This window comes from Bactrocera dorsalis, unplaced genomic scaffold (assembly GCF_023373825.1).
Source record: "Bactrocera dorsalis isolate Fly_Bdor unplaced genomic scaffold, ASM2337382v1 BdCtg055, whole genome shotgun sequence".
NCBI lineage: Eukaryota > Metazoa > Arthropoda > Insecta > Diptera > Tephritidae > Bactrocera > Bactrocera dorsalis.
Genome location: NW_026038106.1, coordinates 57752 through 79541, shown reverse-complemented (window position 1 = coordinate 79541; position 21790 = coordinate 57752). Strand labels below are relative to the sequence as shown.

At 41.8% G+C, this 21790-nt stretch overlaps 1 protein-coding gene across 1 annotated transcript; it reads left to right on the top strand.

Moving 5' to 3' along the window:
- Window positions 1-7667: 7667 nt before the first annotated feature.
- LOC125775344 (putative uncharacterized protein DDB_G0285119) lies at window positions 7668-21519 on the top strand. Its single transcript, XM_049461531.1, has 7 exons — window positions 7668-7743; window positions 18327-18583; window positions 19416-19749; window positions 19871-19976; window positions 20041-20374; window positions 20469-20619; window positions 20678-21519. The coding sequence occupies exons 1-7, from the start codon at window positions 7668-7670 to the stop codon at window positions 21283-21285; spliced, it is 1866 nt and encodes a 621-aa protein (XP_049317488.1). The 3' UTR covers window positions 21286-21519.
- The last annotated feature ends 271 nt before the right edge of the window (window positions 21520-21790 follow it).

The window sequence follows — 21790 nt, the reverse complement described above, 5'->3', positions numbered from 1 at the left end:
GTCTATTTAGGAACCAGCATTAACACCACAAACAATGTCAGCCTAGAAATCCAACGCAGGATTACTCTTGCCAACAGGTGCTACTTCGGACTGAGTAGGCAATTGAAAAGTAAAGTCCTCTCTCGACGAACAAAAACCAAACTCTATAAGTCGCTCATAATTCCCGCCCTGCTATATGGTGCAGAGGCTTGGACGATGACAGCAACTGATGAGACGACGTTACGGGTTTTTGAAGGAAAGGTTCTGCGGAAGATTTATGGTCATTTGCGCATTGGCCACGGCGAATACCGCATCCGATGGAACGATGAGCTGTAAGAGATATACGACGACCTCGGCATAGTTCAGCGAATCAAGAGTCAGCGGCTGCGCTGGCTAGGTCATGTTGTCCGGATAGATGAAAACACTCCAGCTCTGAAAGTATTCGACGCAGTACCCGCCGCGGGAAGCAGAGGAAAGAGGAAGACCTCCACTCCGGTGGAAGGACCAAGTGGAGAAGGACCTGGCCTCGCCATCCAATTGGCGCCACGTAGCGAAGAGAAGAAACGATTGGCGCGCTGTTGTTGACTCGGCTATAATCGCGTAAGCGGTGTCTACGCAAGTGAAGAAGAAGAAGAAAATACTGGATCTTTCTTTGCATCAGGAATTTCCGTATTATTCAATGATTACATCAATTTGATCTCGTGTAACCACCATCCAAAGAAAAATGTGTGCGTGCGGCCAACCTTTTTTTTTCACTCAACAGAGTACATCTAGCATCCAACAGGACCATATAAAGCATTGTTCACTTAAAATCTGTACGGACTCTAGGGACCGCACAGAATTATAAACTGAATATTCAAATCTGTTAGCGATTATCTTCTTGTTTTATTTCTGATAGCAAAACCGATAAAATTGGGATCGATGACACCCAAAACCGATACAAATTCTGTTTCGAACATCAAACCAATAATATCTGAATTCATGACACCTACTGCTTTTTTTGATCGGTTTCAATTCCGATTCCGACAACTATCAGATTCCACAACACCCCCGAATTACATGGAATTCAGTACGGTAATAACGACATGAATTGAAAATACATACATACGTCCGAAATTTAATGATGCGAGAGATTCGTACATATGTACTTACATACATGTGTAAGTTAACGATAGCCTCCGCATAGAAACCTTAGCATAACTGTAAACAAAATTGAATCTTTGCACTCTGCAATTACACTGCCTCATAAACTAGAAACATAATTCACTTTTCTGATTATTTAAGAATTCGATATGCTTTTTCCGTTTTGAATCCAATAATCCATTATTATCAAAACAATATCGCTCGCCCTCACAAGAAGGCATAACAATAACAATCGTAAAGAAATAAGAACGCGTAACGTTCTGCTGGAATTTGCTGTCACAGCTAAAAATGTAATTAACTCTTTGTTCTGGATTCAATCAAGCTGATGCTTTCACTTCAGCTTTAACTTTAAGTAAATAAAACCAAAATGTATATATATTAGTATTTCAGAAATAAAGATTTGATTTGTATCTTACAATCCAAAGTAACCACAAGCGTTTATATTTAATCCGCGCGTTCGCGGATGTAAAATATATATTTTTTTAAAAAATTCCCTTTTGCGGGAATTAATTTGTACGTACCGAGCTCTTTCACCATACGATCTAACTGAACACGAATGAGGTGGGGTGAGATTCCCACATAACTTCAAAAGTTTCATTCGGTTGACAGCGAACAAACACACAAACAGTGTTTTTTGGAAAAAGTGCTGCTCTTGTTTAAACAATTTTGGTTAAATAAGAAATGAATCAACTATTTTTTTTTTGATACAGAACGAAAGTAAATAGATCCAAGTTTAACTTCAAGTATTTTTCATTTTAATCGGTGGATTCTTTTATAATGTATGGCTGTGTAAACAAAAAATGTATGGTTTTTTACCACATTTTGTCCGAGTGCCACGCCCCCTTTACATATTTCTTCACATTATAATGACATAAACCTTCCTCTTCAAACAATATATCTATTAAAAAAAACCGCATCAAAATCAGTTGCTAAGTTTTCAAGATAAAGGGTGATTTTTTAAGAGCTTGATAACTTTTTTAAAAAAAAAAACGCATAAAATTTGCAAAATCTCATCGGTTCTTTATTTGAAACGTTAGATTGGTTCATGACATTTACTTTTTGAAGATAATTTCATTTAAATGTTGACCGCGGCTGCGTCTTAGGTGGTCCATTCGGAAAGTCCAATTTTGGGCAACTTTTTCGAGCATTTCGGCCGGAATAGCCCGAATTTCTTCGGAAATGTTGTCTTCCAAAGCTGGAATAGTTGCTGGCTTATTTCTGTAGACTTTAGACTTGACGTAGCCCCACAAAAAATAGTCTAAAGGCGTTAAATCGCATGATCTTGGTGGCCAACTTACGGGTCCATTTCTTGAGATGAATTGTTGTCCGAAGTTTTCCCTCAAAATGGCCATAGAATCGCGAGCTGTGTGGCATGTAGCGCCATCTTGTTGAAACCACATGTCAACCAAGTTCAGTTCTTCCATTTTTGGCAACAAAAAGTTTGTAGCATCGAACGATAGCGATCGCCATTCACCGTAACGTTGCGTCCAACAGCATCTTTGAAAAAATACGGTCCAATGATTCCACCAGCGTACAAACCACACCAAACAGTGCATTTTTCGGGATGCATGGGCAGTTCTTGAACGGCTTCTGGTTGCTCTTCACCCCAAATGCGGCAATTTTGCTTATTTACGTAGCCATTCAACCAGAAATGAGCCTCATCGCTGAACAAAATAAAGCGCGAAACACATTTCGAACCGAACACTGATTTTGGTAATAAAATTCAATGATTTGCAAGCGTTGCTCGTTAGTAAGTCTATTCATGATGAAATGTCAAAGCATACTGAGCATCTTTCTCTTTGACACCATGTCTGAAATCCCACGTGATCAAAATACTAATGCATGAAAATCCTAACCTCAAAAAAATCACCCGTTATAAACATTTAAGGGGACATAAGGACAGAAAAAGTGACTTTGTTTTATAATATGTAGTAATGATTAATTTCTTATTGCCTGTGTACATCAATTTGTGTACGCGCTCTACTTGCTGCGACAACAATTTGCATGTGTCAACAAGTTGATACGCCGCTGGCCATGTGAAGTGCGGTCATTACAAAATATTAAGGATACATTTCCAGCGCAATCCTCAAAAGAGCTGAGCAGTGAGCTGAGCGCGGGCTTGTTGGAACTGGATTTAATGCATCCGGAATATCAATATTTGATTGTGCGCGTTCTTCGAGCTATTTTCCCTATCTTTTGGGAGCTTTTTGTTGCAACAATTTGGCATTAGCATTAAATGCTCTTCTGTGCCGTACAATTCATTACCAATTGCATAAAAATCGGTAAAGAAAATACCTATAATAGGTATACTATTGATTGCAATCTTCTTTACGGATGCTCTGTTGCTGATTTCGTGGGCCAACGGGGTTGTGCAGGAATATAAAGTATCCGCCGAGATGCTACGCGAATGCACCACACTAGTCAGTGGCTGTAAGCATCAAGAAGAGCTGAAGCAGCTGTTGAATTCATTTTATATTTGAAAAGTTTAGTTTTTTAATTTGCGTAATTTTTAGCTGGAGTCTTTGGCTCTACGTCTCAGTTGTCATCCTCTGCATTATAAAGTTTTCGAACGGTCTACTTACCATTTTTATTTATACAACGGTTCTTATGCAATTTGATATGCATAAAACCGGGCTTCAACTTTTTAAAAAATTAACTTGAAACAAGAAAAAAGTTAACTTCGGCGACACCCAAGTTAATATACCCTTTACAGGTGCATTTCTTTTAGTAACTATGTGTTCAGTTTATATGGAAGCTATATGCTATAGTAATCCGATCTGAACAATTTTTTCGGAGATTGTATTATCATGGATGGAGTCATGTTCTCGCAAGTGAGGAAAGTTCTCTGATCGCCATTCACTTGGGAGTGGCCAGAAACGATTATTTTACATATGACTCAAGCAGCTCACGACTTCCGGTCTTTGACCAAGTATCCTCTGGGTAGCCTAAGAACATCCGTTTGAAGGCGAGCTAAAGTGAGAAGGCGAAACATCCCCTGCATAGGGTTGTGCGCTGGGTTTGGGACCCGCCACGTTGAAAAAACACTCCCACTGAAAAGGTGTAAACAGCCTCGGATGAGAGACCCCCCTTTTGATGACGACAATGGCAAACGAAAATAAGGACTACGAATTGAGGGCATGCACCTGAAATGTCCGGTCCCCTAATTGGGAAGGTGCCGCTGCACAGCTGGTTGATGGCTTCTTCAAAATAAAGGCTGACATCACCGCCGTCCAAGAAATGCGATGGACGGGATAAGGACAGAGGTCCTTGTGAAATTTACTACAGTGGCCATATAAAGGAATGCAAGTTTGGTGTCGGATTCGTGGTGGGAGAGAGACTCCGTCGCCGAGTACTATCATTCACTCCGGAGAATGAACGTCTAGCCACAATCCGCATCAAAGCGAGGTTCTTCAACATATCGCTGATTTGCGCCCACGCCCCGACGGAAGAGAAGGATGACGTGACCACAGATGCCTTTTATGAGTGCTTGAAGCGCATTTATGAGAGATGCCCCCGCCACGATGTCAAAATCGTGCTTGCGACTTCAACACCAGGGTGGGCAGAAGGTATCTTTGGCACAACGGTCGGTAAATTCAGCCTCCACGAGGAAACATTCCCAAATGCGTTGAGGCTGATCGACTTCGCCGAGGCCCGAAATATGGTTATCTTTAGTACTAGATTCCAGTATAAGAAGACACATCAAGCTACCTCGATCCTGTTGTGATAGACGGAAGACACGTCTCCAGTGTTTTAGATGTGCGCGCTCTCCGAGGCCTAACATCGACTCGGACCACTATATTGTTGCAGCCAAAATTTGCACCGGCTTTGAGCAGCAAAAAACGCATGCCAACAAACGCAAGGAAGGTTCGACGTCGAGAAGCAGCAATCACAACAGACAGGCCGCACGATTTTCTACTCGGTTTGGCACTCCTGCTCTCTGAGAGCACTCGTCAACAACTCGGTATAAGGGAACTGTGGGACGGCATTTCAAACTCCTTACGTACAGCTGCAAACGAAACCATAGGTTTTCAGAAAGTGCAAAAGAACAGCTGGTACGACGACGAGTGCCGTGTCGCAGCGGAGAGAAAACAGGCTGCCTACCTCGCAACGTTAGGATCGACCACAACACGTGTGGGATGGGATAGATACCGAGAGTTGAAGAGGGAAGCGAGACGCATTTGTAGACAGAAAAAGAAAGAGGCCGAAATGCGTGAGTACGAAGAGCTTGATAAGCTGCCCGACAGGGGTAATGCTCGAAAATTCTACGAAAAGATGCGGCGGCTTACAGAAGGTTTCAAGACCGGAGCATACTCTTGTAGAACCCCCCAAGGCGATCTAGCCACCGATGCCCAGAGTATACTTAAATTATTCCAGCCTGCTGAATGGCAGTGAACGCACAACACCAGGAGAAGGCGAATCCAATCGATGACGTTGGAACAGACGTTCCATTGCCCGACCATGAAGAAGTTCGAATAGCAATTGCCCGCCTGAAAAACAACAAAGTGGCAGGGGCCGATGGATTGCCGGCCGAGCTATTCAAACACGGCGGCAAAGAACTGATAAGGAGCATGCATCAGCTTCTTTGTAAAATGTGGTCGGACGAAAGCATGCCCAAAGAAGGGAATTTAAGTGTGCTATGCCCAATCCACAAAAATGGAGACCCCACAATCTGCGCCAATTACCGTGGGGTAAACCTCTTCAACATCGCATTAAAGGTTTTACTGAGCGTGTTTGTGAAAAATTAAAGCCCACCGTGACCAAACTGATTCGACCTTTTCAGTGTGGATTCAGGCCTGGAAAATCAACAAATGACTAGATATTCACAATGCGCCAAAACTTCGAAAATACCCTTGAAAAGAATAGCGACACACACCACCTCTTCGTCGATTTCAAAGCTGCTTTCGGCAGAACGAAAATGAGCAGCCTTGATGTCGCTATGTCTGAATTTGATATCCCCTCAAAAGTAATATGGTTGAGTAAAGTTACGTTGAGCATACCAAAAGCTCCGTCAAGATCAGAAAGGATCTCTCCGAGCCGTTCAATACCGAACGTCTGAAGACAAGGCGACTCCCTATCGTGTGACTTCTTCAATCTGCTGCTGGAGAAAATTATTCGAGCCGCAGAACTGAATCGAGCAGGTACAATCTTTTATAAGAGTGTACAGCTGCTGGCGTACGCCTATGATATTGATATCAGTAGCCTCAACAACCGCGCCGTTAGTACTGCTTTCTCCCGACTGGATAAGGAGGCAAACCAAACGGGGCTGGTAGTAAACGAGGGCAAGACGAAGTATCTCCTGTCATCATACAAACAGTCGTCGCACTAGCGACTTGGCTCTCACGTCACTGTTGAAAGTCACAACTGCGAAGTTGTAGATAATTTCGTCTAACTTGGAACCAGCATTAACACTACCAACAATGTCAGCCTGGAAATCCAACGCAGGATTACTCTTGCCAACAGGTGCTACTTCGGACTGAGTAGGCAATTGAAAAGTAAAGTTCTCTTTCGATGAACGAAAGCCAAACTCTATGAGTCGCTCATAATTCGCGTCCTGCTATATGGTGCAGAGGTTTGGACGATGACAACAACCGATGAGTCGACGTTACGAATTTTCGAGAGAAAACTTCTGCGAAAGATTTATGATCCTTTGCGCGTTGGCAACGGCGAATATCGTATTCGATGAAACGATGAGCTCTATGAGATTTACGACGACATTGACATAGTTCAGGAAATTAAAAGAAAACGGCGACGCTGGGTAGGTCATGCCTTACGTATGGACGAAAACACTCTAGCTCTGAAAGTATTCGATTACCTACCCGGCGGGAGCAGAGAAAGAGGAAGACCTCCACTCCGTTGGAAAGACCAGGTGGAGAAGGACCTGGCTTCGCTTGGAATATCCAATTGGCACCACGTAGCGAAAAGAAGAAAGGACCGGCGCGCTGTTGTTAACTCGGCTATAAGCGCGTAAGCGATGTCTACACCAGTAAAGTAGAAGAAGATATTATTACCTTAAGCAGTGATCACGTCAAATGCGAAAGTTTGCCATAGAAAGTTTTCCATACAATCTCTTGATTTCTATCGTTCAGTTTGTATGGCAGCTATATTCTAAAGTAAGCCGAACTGAACAATTTCTTCGGAGATACATTGTTGCCCTAGAAAAAGAACCTGTGCCAACTTTTGTGAAGATACATTGTCAAATGTACAAGAACTTGAGTCCGATCATTCAGTTATATACTTTGTAGGGTCTGCGACGCTTCCCTCTGGGTGTTACAAACTTCGTGACAAGCTTAATAAACCCTGTTCAGGGTATAAAAGTTATATTCGAAAACTGGGATCCCTTTTCTACAATAAGTTTATGTGTATTCACTTATACTATAAATGAAAGATTGCTCGATTTCAAATTCGTTTCATGAGACTGAGAGAAATTTCGAGGAATTTTATTTTAGCTTTAGTATTTAACGGTAAGTTTTAAATGAACATTTTTCTATAGTAATAGCCTCTGATGATGAGTACATTAAGTCAATATATATCGACAAGTGTAAAATATGTTTCCGGATAGAGATCGCATTGCCTCACTAGCACCCGGTAGTTTATTGGGCTTCATCAATACGCTGGGGCTAAGTGAGTCAATGTGATTTAGTAGAGGGCACAATAGACTTAAGGTCGAGGGGCATTCCTCATCTATCAATCAAGTGTAAAATCATATGAAGTTTAAAGTTCGATATGCCTCACATCGTGACATGTCTCTCATCTGCCCAACTCTTTATATTTATTCCTATGTCTCACCATTCTCCTTCCATTTGCTGAAGGTGAAATTTTAAAAGGTAGGTGCCCTGTGATGACACAAAGTTAATAAACTTCCTTTTACTTAGAAGTAGGAGCTTTTCGGTTTCTCCCGCATCACAACCCAAACTAACATTGTGGTATGCCGGGTGTTACCTGTGTTACAAGACCTGAGGTCTTCTCTAGGCTCCATTACTTCATACAACCCTGAATGGTCCGGGGCAGCTGAGATTTTGTTTCCAGCAGCCCTCAAGCGATTCAACACGTCTGTCTATATATATATACTATATTCCAATATATATACTTATTCTTATATGACTGGTTACCCAGATTCTACTAACCGAGATACTTCCTGAGAGTCGAATTGCCTGCTTGCATAACTCAATGCAATGGAATTTAGTATTGACATTAAGGATAGCTTTAACCTTCGCTTGACTACAGACTAGAGTATTTATCAAATTACAGGTTTAAAGCAGAACTTCTATTATTGCAGAAGAATACCGCTCCTGAGCTAGTTGATCGAAAGCTTTGTTTCATATTTCACTTGTATTTGTTTTCGCCGGATGTCAAGGATAACCTCCGATGCTTTAATTTCCCATAGTGTATAGTTTATCGTTTTCCTAGCATGTGATTTAACCAGGTCTGCAGATCTGATTAATGTAAAATGAAGCGATAGCCAATATCAGTCCGGTCCCTTAATTGGGAAGGTGCCGCTGCCCAGCTGGTTGATGTCCTCGTGAAAATAAAGGCTGACATCACCGCCGTCCAAGAAATGCGATGGACGGGACAAGGACAAAGACGAGTAGGTCCTTGTGGCATTTACTACAGTGGCCATATAAAGGAGCGCAAGTTTGGTGTTGGATTTGTGGTGGGAGAGAGACTCCGTCGCCGAGTACTATCATTCACTCCGGTGAATGAACGTCTAGCCACAATCCGCATCAAAGCGGGGTTCTTCAACATATCGCTGATTTGCGCCCACGCCCCGACGGAAGAGAAGGACGATGTGACCAAAGATGACTTTTATGAGCGCTTGGAGCTCGCTTATGAGAGCTGCCCCCGCCACGATGTCAAAATCGTGCTTGGCGACTTCAACGCCAGGGTGGGCAAAGAAGGTATCTTTGGCACTACGGTCGGTAAATTCAGTCTCCACGAGGAAACATCCCCAAATGGGTTGAGGCTGATCGACTTCGCCGGGGCCCGAAATATGGTTATCTGTAGTACTAGATTCCACTATAAGAAGATTCATCAAGCTACCTGGCTGTCTCCGGATCGAAAAACTACCAACCAGATCGATCATGTTGTGATAGACGGAAGACACGTCTCCAGTGTTTTAGATGTGCGTGCGCTCCGAGGTCCTAACATCGACTCGGACCACTATCTTGTTGCAGCTAAGATTCGCACCCGCCTCTGTGCAGCAAAAAACGCACGCCAACAAACACAAGGAAGGTTCGACGTCGAGAAGCTGCAATCACAACAGACAGCCGAGCGATTTTCTACTCGGCTTGCACTCCTGCTCTCAACAACTCGGTATAAGGGAACTGTGGGACGGCATTTCAAACTCCTTACGTACAGCTGCAACCGAAACCATTGGTTTTCGGAAGGTGCAAAAGAACAGCTGGTACGACGAGGAGTGCCGTGTCGCAGCGGAGAGAAAACAGGCTGCCTACCTCGCAACGTTACGATCGACCACAACACGTGCGGGATGGGATAGATACCGAGAGTTGAAGAGGGAAGCGAGACGCATTTGTAGACAGAAGAAGAAAGAGGCCGAAATGAGTGAGTATGGAGAGCTTGACAAGCCGGCCGACAGGGGTAATGCTCGAAAAATCCACGAAAAGATGCGGCGGCTAACATAAAGTTTCAAGACCGGATCATACTCTTGTAGAACCCCCCAAGGTGATCTAGTCACCGATGCCCAGAGCATACTTAAATTATGGAGGGAACACTTCTCCAGCCTGCTGAATGGCAGTGAACACACAACGCCAGGAGATGACGAACCCGATTCTCCAGTCGATGCCGATGGAACAGAAGTTCCATTGCCCGGCTATGAGGAGGTTCGAATATCAATTGCCCGCCTGTGGAACAAAACATCGGCAGGATCGGATGGATTGCCAGCCGAGCTATTCAAACACGGCGGCGAAGAACTGATAAGGAGCATGCATCAGCTTCTTTGTAAAATATGGTCGGACGAAAGCATGCCCAACGATTGGAATTTAAGTGTGCTATGCCCAATCCATAAAAAAGGAGACCCCACAATCTGCGCCAACTACCGTGGGATTAGCCTCCTTAATATCGCGTATAAGGTTCTATCGAGCGTATTGTGTGAAAGATTAAAGCCCACCGTCAACAAACTGATTGGACCTTATCAGTGTGGCTTCAGACCTGGTAAATCAACAACCGACCAGATATTCACCATGCGCCAAATCTTGGAAAAGACCCGTGAAAGGAGAATCGACACACATCACCTCTTCATCGATTTTAAAGCTGCTTTCGACAGTACGAAAAGGAGCTGCCTTTATGCCGCAATGTCTGAATTTGGTATCCCCGCAAAACTAATACGGCTGTGTAAACTGACATTGAGCGGGACCAAAAGCTCCGTCAGGATCGGGAAGGACCTCTCCGAGCCGTTCGATACCAAACGAGGTTTCAGACAAGGCGACTCCCTATCGTGCGATTTCTTCAATCTGCTGCTGGAGAAAATAGTTCGAGCTGCAGAACTTAATCGAGCAGGTACAATCTTTTATAAGAGTGTACAGCTGCTGGCGTATGCCGATGATATTGATATCATCGGTCTCAACACCCGCGCCGTTAGTTCTGCTTTCTCCAGACTGAACAAGGAAGCAACGCAAATGGGTCTGGCAGTGAACGAGGGCAAGACGAAATATCTCCTGTCATCAAAACAAACAGTCGTCGCACTCGCGACTAGGCGTTGTAGATAATTTCGTCTATCTTGAAACCAGCGTAAACACCACTAACAATGTTAGCCTCGAATTCCAACTCAGAATAACTCTTGCCAAAGAGGTGCTACTTCGAACTGTGTAGGCAATTGAGAATTAAAGTCCTTTCTCGACGAACAAAAACCAAACTCTATAAGTCACTCATAATACCCGTCCTGTTATATGGTGCAGAGGCATGGACGATGACAACATCTGATGAGTCGACGTTGCGAGTTTTCGAGAGAAAAGTTCTGCGAAAGATTTATGGTCCTTTGCGCGTTAGCCACGGCGAATATCGCATTCGATGGAACGATGAGCTGTACGAGATATACGGCGACATTGACATAGTTCAGCGAATTAAAAGACAGCGGCTACGCTGGCTAGGTCATGTTGTCCGAATGGACGAAAACACTCCAGCTCTGAAAGTATTCGACGCTGTACCCGCCGGGGAAGCAGAGGAAGAGGAAGACCTCCACTCCGTTGGAAGGACCAAGTGGAGAAGGACCTGGCTTCGCTTGGAATATCCAATTGGCGCCACGTAGCGAAGAGAAGAAACGACTGGCGCGCTGTTGTTGACTCGGCTATAATCGCGTAAGCGGTGTCTACGCCAGTAAAGAGAAGAAGAAGCCAATATCAGTACAGCCGAACTGGCGTTTATTGCATGCACCTTCCACGTCAATGAATACCGTTTGGGGTGAATTTGCGTTTGTCTAAGGAACTTTCGACTATCCTAGTGGAGACAAGTAGTGTGGTATTAATCCATTTCCCTTTGCCGTACGCATGCTGCCTGAACCATTTCTTGGGTGAACACGAGAACGTCATCCTAGCTGGGTGGTATGGCAGGTTGGAAAAGTTTCACATGCGATTGTAGAAAAGAGTATATAATAATATTGGAAACCATATTTACTTACCCCTAATAGTGATGCAAACGCTGGCTCACCACAGCATAAATTCAATTTACAACACTCCAAGGCAAGAAATATCGTTAAGAGAGTAATCGGAGTCCGCTTTAAATGTCTTCAAACAACTATGCCATATGTCCCGGTCAAAGTTGTAAAAATTACAAAAAATTAAAATTACATTTCACATTTTTCGGAATTATAACCTGAATGCCTTTGCTATAGATGTAGTGGAAGAAGAAGTTGCTAATTATAGCAGCCAGCTAAAAACTACCGCTGTATCCATTCGAGATGAAATCGCAAATAACTTAGCGCGTATAGTTTAATTTTCATATTCTTTTATTTAATAAAAACATCATATTTAAGTTAAACTTTTTGACTATGAGATCATTTAATAATATTATTATTTAGTAAAATTATTTTCTCGATATCTTTAATATTTACTTATTTTGGACATATTTTACGAGGTAACGCTGGAGAGTTTTTTTTGTTCATAATTCTGATTTCGCAATAACAAATTAGCCGGTTTTTTTCCCAAAAAATTGTGTTTTTCAACTCAAAGTCTTCGAAAAAATTCAAAAATTGGAATTTCAAAAAAACCTTTAGAGCGTTACCTCATAAAATATGTACAGAAATAGTATTGTTACAAAAAGTAGTATTAAGTTATATTTGTATTACTATATGCAACACTGATTATGAACAATAGCTGTAGGTATATGGAATAGCATTTTTCTTGTTGTAGACATCTGGCGCCACGGCTGTCTGCTCGACGAAACAATAGACATCTGGCGCCGCACTGTCTGCTTGTCTAGGTTAACAATTGCTGAGTCTGGCGCCGCGACTGTCTGCTTGCGTCTGGCGCCGTATAGCCGTATGTTCTGGTAATTTCCAGACGCGATATTCTAGAAGGACACGTCGGCATCAGCGAGAAGTGCGTGGCTATATAAGCCGTGGCAGCGCCAACGTAATCAATCAGTGCTAAGAGTAAACTGCTATAGTGTAGACGAGTTGTGAAATAAAGAGTTGTTGAATTAAATTAAACAGTGTTGATTTTATTTGTCAATCCAGAGATACGAACCTAACAAAGTAAACTAGCAAGAGTAAATTCGTAACAATTGGTGTCAGAAGTGGGATTGTCAAATAATCCAAATTCAAGATGGTTAAATTCGGAGAATTGAGAATTCAGCAATTAAAAAAAGAACTGGAGGAGCGTAATTTGCCGATAAGCGGGAAAAAGGCGGATCTGCAGGCACGATTACGTGAAGCAATGGAAGCGGATGGAATTAATGTGGACGATTTCGAATTTGTTGGGCCAGAAACTTCTACAAAGGTAGAAGAGAAAGTAGAAGAACAACGAAACATCATCGAGTGTGGACATGAACATGCTGTTAGTGGCTATACAGAAAATAGCTGAAAATACAGAAAATGCAGTGCAAACAGGAAATCGTCTCTGCACAGCAAATAGCTGAAAATGCAGAAAAGGCAGTGCAAACAGAAAATCGTCTGGCACAGCAAATAGCCGAGAATGTAGTGCAAACAGAAAATCGTTCTGGCACAGCAAATAGTTGAAAATACATCACAGTTAGAGTCTCGCCTTACACAACAAATTACAGAAAATAATACACAAGTGCAAGAGAAATTTTCAAAATTTGAAGACGAATTAAGCACAATAAAAAATGACGAAGAAAATTTAAGATCAGAATTTCTTCAACTGAGTAATCGTATGCGAGAACTGCAAACTGCATGGCCCTGCACCATCAACAAATAATCCAAGACTGAAGGCACCCACATTCGATGGAAGTATTCCATTTCAAATTTTCAAACTTCAGTTTGAAAAGACAGCAGTGGCCAATAACTGGAATGCAGTGGACAAAGTGGCGTCCTTGTTTGTATCATTGAAAGGACCTGCGGCAGAAATCCTTCAGACTATTCCAGACTGTGAACGGGACAACTATGAGGCATTGATGAGTGCGATAGAAAGACGATATGGTAGTGAGCACCGGAAACAAATATACCAGATCGAACTGCAAAATAGGGGTCAGAAGATGAACGACTGGCTCATTTGGCAAATGCGGATGCACCTGTGGATTACATTGAGGAGGTAAAAATTCAATGTTTCATAAATGGAATTCGTGATGTGGACACCAAACGCGCCACATATGCCTTGCCAAAAAGAACGTTTGCTGAAACGGTTTCGCACGCCCTCACACAGGAAACAGCTTCCCTACTAAGTAAACCAGCACACAAAGTACAAAGGGTTGAAATGGAACAACCGGCGCTGATGGAAGAAATGTTGAAGACTCTGAAGGCAATTGCTGCACCGCGAGTAAATACAACAGGCAGATGTTTCAACTGTGGAAAGCGGGTCACTTTGCCCGGAATTGCAACATAAAAGTAAACCCATCAAAACGGAAACAACCAACAGATAACGAGGACGGAGCATCCACATCTCACAAGTCGTTAAACTAAAACGGAACAGTTCAAAGGGGCGTGAGCTGGTTCCCACAACTATTTGCCCCGCCATCTCGATATCACAAATAGGCCGCCATGACAACAATCTTACTATCAACGGTATCGTAAATGGACGACTGTCAACGCTTACTTTGGATACTGGTGCCACACATTCAATTATCCGACCGGATGTGGTAAGAGGAACGGTTGAACCATTAGTCGGTTGCAAGCTTCGAACGGTCACCGGGGAGGAAGCAGCTGTCGCGGGAAAAGTGTTTGCAAAGTGATGATTGGTACCCTGGAAGTTAATCACACCTTCATCGTAGCAGAAATCACGGATGAAATTATAATGGGAGTAGATTTCATGATTGATCACGGGGTTACTTGGATTTAAACAAGCAAATGCTGTTTTGCCAGAACATGGAGATGCCTATAAACTCCGGATATGTGACCAACGTTGAAAGTAAGAGGGTGATTGTTGATGATAATCAGAGTATTCCACCAAAATCTGAGGCGATTGTATGGGCCAAAGTGAATGGCGGAGGTGGGACTGAAGAGTTGTGGATTGTGGAACCAACAAAAATAGATACACCCATATTGGTAGGAAGAACGCTTGTGAAAACTAGAGAAGACGCAACCATTACGGTCAGAGTAGTGACTGACTTCAACACGCCTATAAGTCTGATGAAAGGAGCCGTAATTGGACAGTGCCAGAATATAAGTGCAATAGCACGATGCGAAACGGTCACAACAGAAACCTACTATTGAGCCACAGCAGATAAGTCCTACACTCCTAAATAATTTGCTGAACGAACTGCATGGAAACGAAAAAATTAAAAGCAGAAAAAACTATTAGAAAAATACGCATCCATATTTGCAAACGAAGGAAACACAGGAAGAAACCGGCATTGTCAAACATCGCATAAATACTGGAGACCGCTTAAAACCAATCCGACAAGCTCCGCGTAGGGTTCCACTAGCAAAACGTGAGGATGCTAACAAAATTATTGAAGACATGCACAAAAACGGTGTAATCGAACCTTCAATAAGTCCATGGAGCTCACCTATCGTCTTAGTTAAAAAGAAAGATGGTAGCACCCGTTTCTGCGTAGATTATAGGAAGTTGAATGATGTCACAAAGAAAGACAGTTATCCTCTACCAAGAATCGACGATACATTAGACACCTTGTCTGGAGCGAAATGGTTTTCTACATTAGATCTACAAAGTGGATATTGGCCAGTCGAGATTGATGAATGTGACCGTGAAAAGACCGCTTTCAGTATGGGCGACGGCTTATGGGAATTCTCTGTGATGCCATTTGGGTTATGTAATGCGCCTGCAACGTTCGAGCGACTGATGGAACATGTGTTAAAAGGACTCAACTGGAAGACATGTTTGGTGTATCTTGATGACATTATCATCATTTAAAAAAGTTTTGAAGATCATCTGAAAAATCTAGAGGAAGTCTTTCAGCGAATAGCATCAGCCGGATTACGCTTGAATCCCAAAAAGTGTTCATTATGGAAGAAGCAGGTCACATATCTCGGACATAATGTGTCAACTGAGGGAATTCACACCGAGGAAGGAAAAATAAAAGCAGTGGAAGATTGGCCTCGACCCACCAACATACATGAACTCCGCAGCTTCCTCGGCTTATGCACGTATTACCGCCGTTTTGTACCTGGATTTGCGAACGTGGCTAGAAGTTTACATGATTTAACAAAGAAGAATCGCCCGTTTGTATGGCAGTTGGAACAAGAAAAAGCGTTTGAGCAGCTGAAAGAACTACTTTGTACGGCACCGATGTTAGCTTATCCAATACCTGGAAAGAAATTCATCCTGGATACAGATGCGAGCGCTTATGGAATTGGAGGTGTCCTGTCTCAGCTCATCGACAGACAAGAAAGAGTAATTGGGTATTACAGCAGAGTGCTCGGGAAACCAGCGAAAAACTACTGTGTGACGCGAAAAGAACTACTAGCTGTGGTGGAATGTGTAAAACATTTCCACAAGTATTTGTATGGACAACGATTCTTGCTGAGGACTGATCATGCAGCATTAAAATGGTTATTACATTTTAGGAATCCGGAAGGCCAAATTGCACGATGGATCGAAAGATTACAGAATTACGACTTCGAAACGGAACATCGAAAGGGGATTCACCACAAAAATGCGGATGCATTATCACGTCGCCCTTGTCCACCCGAACGTAAACATTGCTCCAAATCAGAGAGAAAAGAAGGTATAATCGACGTGCGATTACTGAATATAGAACCTGAAGATGATTGGACTCCTCACCGCATCAGAATCAATCAGCTGGAGGACCCTGATCTTGCAAAGCTGATAATAGCCAAAGAAAATGGGGTACGACCACCAAAGGAACAAATAAGTAGCGAGAGTCCAACGGCAAAAGCATATTGGGCCCAATGGAACAGCATAAACCTCGTTAATGGATACCTTCATCGTACCTGGGAAAGCGAAGATGGCAAACAGTCTCGTCTGCTGATCATAGTACCGAAGTCCATGATCCGAAAAGTATTGAAAGAATATCACAATGGACCTAGTGGAGGGCACCTTGGGATTACAAAAACTATAGAGAAGATTAAACAACGGTTCTACTGGATCGGTTGTCGAGATTCCATAGCAGAATGGATAAGTAATTGCGTAGAGTGCATGGCAGCTAAAGGTCCTAAAGCCAAAAGTCGCGGTAGGCTACACAGTACAACGTGGGATCACCATTTGAACGAGTCGCAATGGATGTTGCAGGTCCGTTTCCAACCAGTACGGCCGGAAACAAATATCTACTGGTTGTCATGGACTATTTCAGTAAATGGCCAGAAGTATATGCCTTACCAAACCAAGAAGCGAAGACAGTAGCCGAAGCGTTTGTAGAAAATTGGATAACAAGGTTCGGAGTGCCCGTCGAATTACACTCAGATCAAGGCAGGAATTTCGAATCTTCCATTTTCCAAGAAGTCTGTACATTATTGGGCATCCACAAGACACGGACAACAGCGTTACATCCACAATCAGATGGAATGGTGGAGAGATTCAACCGAACGCTCGAAGAACATCTGCGGAAAATCGTTGATAAAGATCAACGGAATTGGTACAAGTGCATCCAGATGTTCCTGCTGGCATATCGTTCAGCGAAGCACGAGACAACTGGTTACACGCCAGCAAAGATTATTTTCGGATCTGATCTGCGACTCCCTGCTGATCTTAAGTTTGGAACGAACCCTACAGCTGTAAGAAATGATGGAGATTATTGTTCTGCCTTAAAGGAAGAAATGAATGAATTGCATCTAATGGTAAGACAGCATACGCATCTGATGAGCAATAAGATGAAGGACCGGTTCGATCAAGCGGAAAATTCAAAAGGTTTTGAAGAAGGTGATCTGGTCCTTTTGTACAATCCACTTCGAAAGAAAGGCTTGTCCCCGAAACTGCAGACAGCCTGGGAAGGACCCTATATGGTGATGAAACGACTTAATGACGTGGTATACCGCATACAAAGAAATGGAAAAGCACGATGTAAAATGAAAGTAGTACATTTGGAGAGGCTCGCCCCATTTGGTTCAAGAGGATTTGTGCCTAATCGGGACGATTAGGCTTTAGTGGAGGGCAGTGTTACAAAAGTAGTATTAAGTTATATTTGTATTACTATATGCATCCCTGATTATGAACAATAGCTGTAGGTATATGGAATAGCATTTGTCTTGTTGTAGACATCTGGCGCCGCACTGTCTGCTTGTCTAGGTAAACAATTGCTGAGTCTGGCGCCGCGACTGTCTGCTTGCGTCTGGCGCCGTATAGCCGTATGTTGCCGTATGTTCTGGTAATATCCAGACGCGATATTCTAGAAGGACACGTCGGCATCAGCGAGAGTGCGTGGCTATATAAGCCGTGGCAGCGCCAACGTAATCAAACAGTGATAAGAGTAAACTGCTATAGTGTAGACGAGTTGTGAAATAAAGAGTTGTTGAATTAAATTAAACAGTGTTGATTTTATTTGTCAATCCAGAGATACGAACCTGGTAACAACTTTCCAGTTATTATTGTGTGAAAGTACGTAATATTGGGGGGGGGGGGGTGGGGGGGGATATCTTCATTTGTATATCAAAAACTAGTATTAATATTATTATATTTTATTTATTGTGTTTAAGGTATTTGGTGCTTTCCTGGCTTGGGAGACACGTCATGTTTCCATTCCGGCCTTAAATGACTCGAAACATATTGGATTTTCCGTTTACAATGTCTTCATAACATGCATCGCCGGTGCCGCTATTTCGTTGGTGCTATCCGATCGCAAGGATTTAGTTTTTGTCTTACTCTCATTTTTTATAATTTTTTGTACGACAGCAACATTATGTTTGGTGTTCGTACCGAAAGTAAGACTGGTAGTAAGGAAGTTTTGTAGTTTTTGTAGCTGTATTTTTAAATTAAATTTAAGATTTACTGTTATCGTAATTATGGACAAAATTTAATGAGCTATTGGCATATTTAAATATGTGTATGATGAGCGTCTAATCATGTCACACTTAAATTTTCCAATTTTCAATTCTACAGTTAACCTTAAAGCACTAAAAAAAAGCATTTTTATAAAAAATGTTAAATAATATTATGCAAATGAAATATTTTGATTAGATGCTCTTTAAGTGTGCTATACACCATATTGAACACAATGGTTTAAATTTCCCGTGGATTATTTACTTCACGCCCGTTTCTAACGAACGAAGTCTGTTAATGAAAAAATTAATTTTTTTTTATAATTTATAAAAAAGAAATTGGATAAAACCCGTAAAATACAAGATCGTAAAAATTTTAACTTGCTAATCGATTTCGGGCTTTTACACCAATTTTTTACAAGAATATCTGATAGTATTTTGAAAACTTGACTATGGTGAAAATATAGATATAATAAATAAGTAGAATAAATATAGAATATTTGGTGTATATCATATTTGTCCAAAATCCTTTACGAGTATACTTATGTGTCAATTTGAGTTCGTATTTGCTTTACATTTAATTCTAATTTAGCTTACTCGTAATTCTATCGCTTTCACTCTATTGCATTGGTGATTATTATTTGCTTAGTTACAACAATTTCAAAACTTTCAACTCTATATACTAGAAATTCACCTGTTATGTATATCTATGTAATATCACCGATAAAATGTGTAATACTTAAAAGTGTTTTGTTTTCTTCTGCTTGACTTAAAGCTGGTCGAACTGAAACGCAACCCACAAGGTGTCGTTGATAAGCGCGTACGCGCCACCTTACGTCCAATGTCGAAAAATCGACGCGATTCATCCGTTTGTGAATTGGAGCAACGTTTACGTGATGTGAAAAACACGAATTGCCGATTCCGCAAAATTCTTATGGAGAAAGAAAATGAACTGCAAGCTCTTATAAGAAAACTTGGACCTGAAGCTCGCAAGTGGATTGATGGCGTCACATGTACTGGCGGTATTGGCGGGGATTCGGAACCAATACTCAGTGATACAGCTAGATTGTCTGCACCGCCAGTACGACGGGAAATGCCCAGCACAACAGGTGTTTATTGAAATTAATTTAAGTCTTTAAAATGTTTTTACAAAACTCTAAGTGAATACATTTCATTAAAAAATCTAAATTCTCATTCGAATTTTAACTACTTTTATTTTTATGTTTGTAGAAGTAACGGAACTTACTTCAGTTGACAGTGTAACTTCTACACACGTGGAAATGGACAGCTCCATGGTTTCGGTACAGTCAACGACAATCGCTCCATCCTTGCCACCGTAGGTTTCGTTACACAAAACTATACAGTTAATTTTTAATATGTATTTTGTATAAACTTTTTAGTAAAAAGAAGTCGATGAAGTCTTTAACACAAATCCAAGATGGCGTGGTCCAATCCACCGGCTTAGTTACTGGATCGAATTTGCATCAAAAACAAACTCAAATGCAATCAATGCAACCCATACAACAACAATTACAGCAGCAACTACAACAACAACAACCCCCATTACAAGCTGTAAAACATGATGATCTCACTTACCGGAGACCGGGAGAGAAACGAAACTCTGTTTCAGCTCAAACCGATCCCATACCGAGTATGAAAAAGCAAGAATGCAACAATATCAAAAGAAGCGAAGATTCTCAACTGCGGGAGCGTCGGCAATCAGTGGCGTCTAGGGTAAGGACAAATTACGGTTGCTGATGCAAATTAAAGTTTTAGGAAGTTTTTAATGCTCTTAATCATTAAATTATATCAAATTTCTTTATTTTAGCACTATGACAGTGGAAGTCAGACTCCAACCGCCTATCCAAAGACCGCACATAATCACAGGAATTCCGCTACAAATATTTCTAATTCCAATAATGATCTAAATGGTTCTTGCCCTCATGCTCCATATACGAAAAGCAATAACGTCATAAAGAGTGAGTAAAATAGCGTTTTCCTGATTGTTTAATATTTTGAGCTGAGTCTCTTTTGAAGCACCCACAACATCGGACAGCCGTCGTGGAACCAATGCCATGAAGTCCAATTTTGTGGTCTCCCAAAGCGACCTATGGGACACCCATACACTTTCACATGCCAAACAACATTCACGCCAGTCACCGCGCAACTATGCTAGTCCACAACGTTGTTCGGAACACAGTCATATCATTCCATATAACCAGACTACGTCACCCATACAACGTTCAGTCTCGGAAAAGAATCGTAATAAACACCGTCATAAGCCGCAGAAGGGAACGGTATGCCAAAGCGAAACCGACAGCGAACGTGAACGTGAGCCAACGCCGCCAGCAACGCAATGCATTACACAGCGCAAACTCAACAAGATGAGTAGTATACAACATGCCGCACATCATCATTCCTCCCCAAATGTAGCACCTGATAAGCAACGTAAGCATCGAAATAAAATCGAATCGTCAATTTATGGTGCTAGTTCGGAGACAGAGTTACTAGATGGAGAAACAGCAATATTGCCCATATTCCGAAAATTGCTCACTGAAAAGAGCCCTAATTATCGTGGTCGAAATGTTGTGGGTCAAAGTTGTCCGAACATATCCATCAAATGCGATATTGTGGAGTATCTTTAGAACAAGAAGAAATCCATTACACCGAACTTTCGTTTGTTGTATACGTGAGCTCTGCAAGTTGATTTAAATACAATTTAACTCGGCCTATACCAGAGCAGAAAAAAGTTAGACTAATAACTATGTTTTTAAAACTAAATAATTCTTTGCATGGAATTACTCACATACTATATAATATGAATTTAACTGAAATGATTATAAATAAAAAAATATTCCAAAGAAGATATTGTAATTGTATTGCTTTGTTTTAATTACACCCTGAACAAGGTATGTATATTAAGTAAATTATAATATACTTATTAAGTTTAAGTTAAGTATTATACTATATATTAAGTTTGTCACGAAGTTTGTCGGATACTCTACAAAATATATAGGTTAGGTTAATCTGATTGGCCAATAAGCCACGCATACCAGATGGAATTTAGTTCCTAGGTCCAAGAGAAGTAGTCATCCATTAGGATGCCTGCGCTTCACGCGAATTTTAACGGACTCTGCGGCCTCACTATCG

Excerpts from the sequence above, each read along its gene's own strand:
- LOC125775344 (XM_049461531.1), top strand. The coding sequence starts at position 7,668 with ATGTTTCCGGATAGAGATCGCATTGCCTCACTAGCACCCGGTAGTTTA. Across the intron at positions 7,744-18,326 it reads CATCAATACGCTGGGGCTAA|AATATTATTATATTTTATTT; the intron begins GTGAGTCAATGT and ends AAAACTAGTATT. Across the intron at positions 20,375-20,468 it reads GGCAATCAGTGGCGTCTAGG|CACTATGACAGTGGAAGTCA; the intron begins GTAAGGACAAAT and ends TCTTTATTTTAG.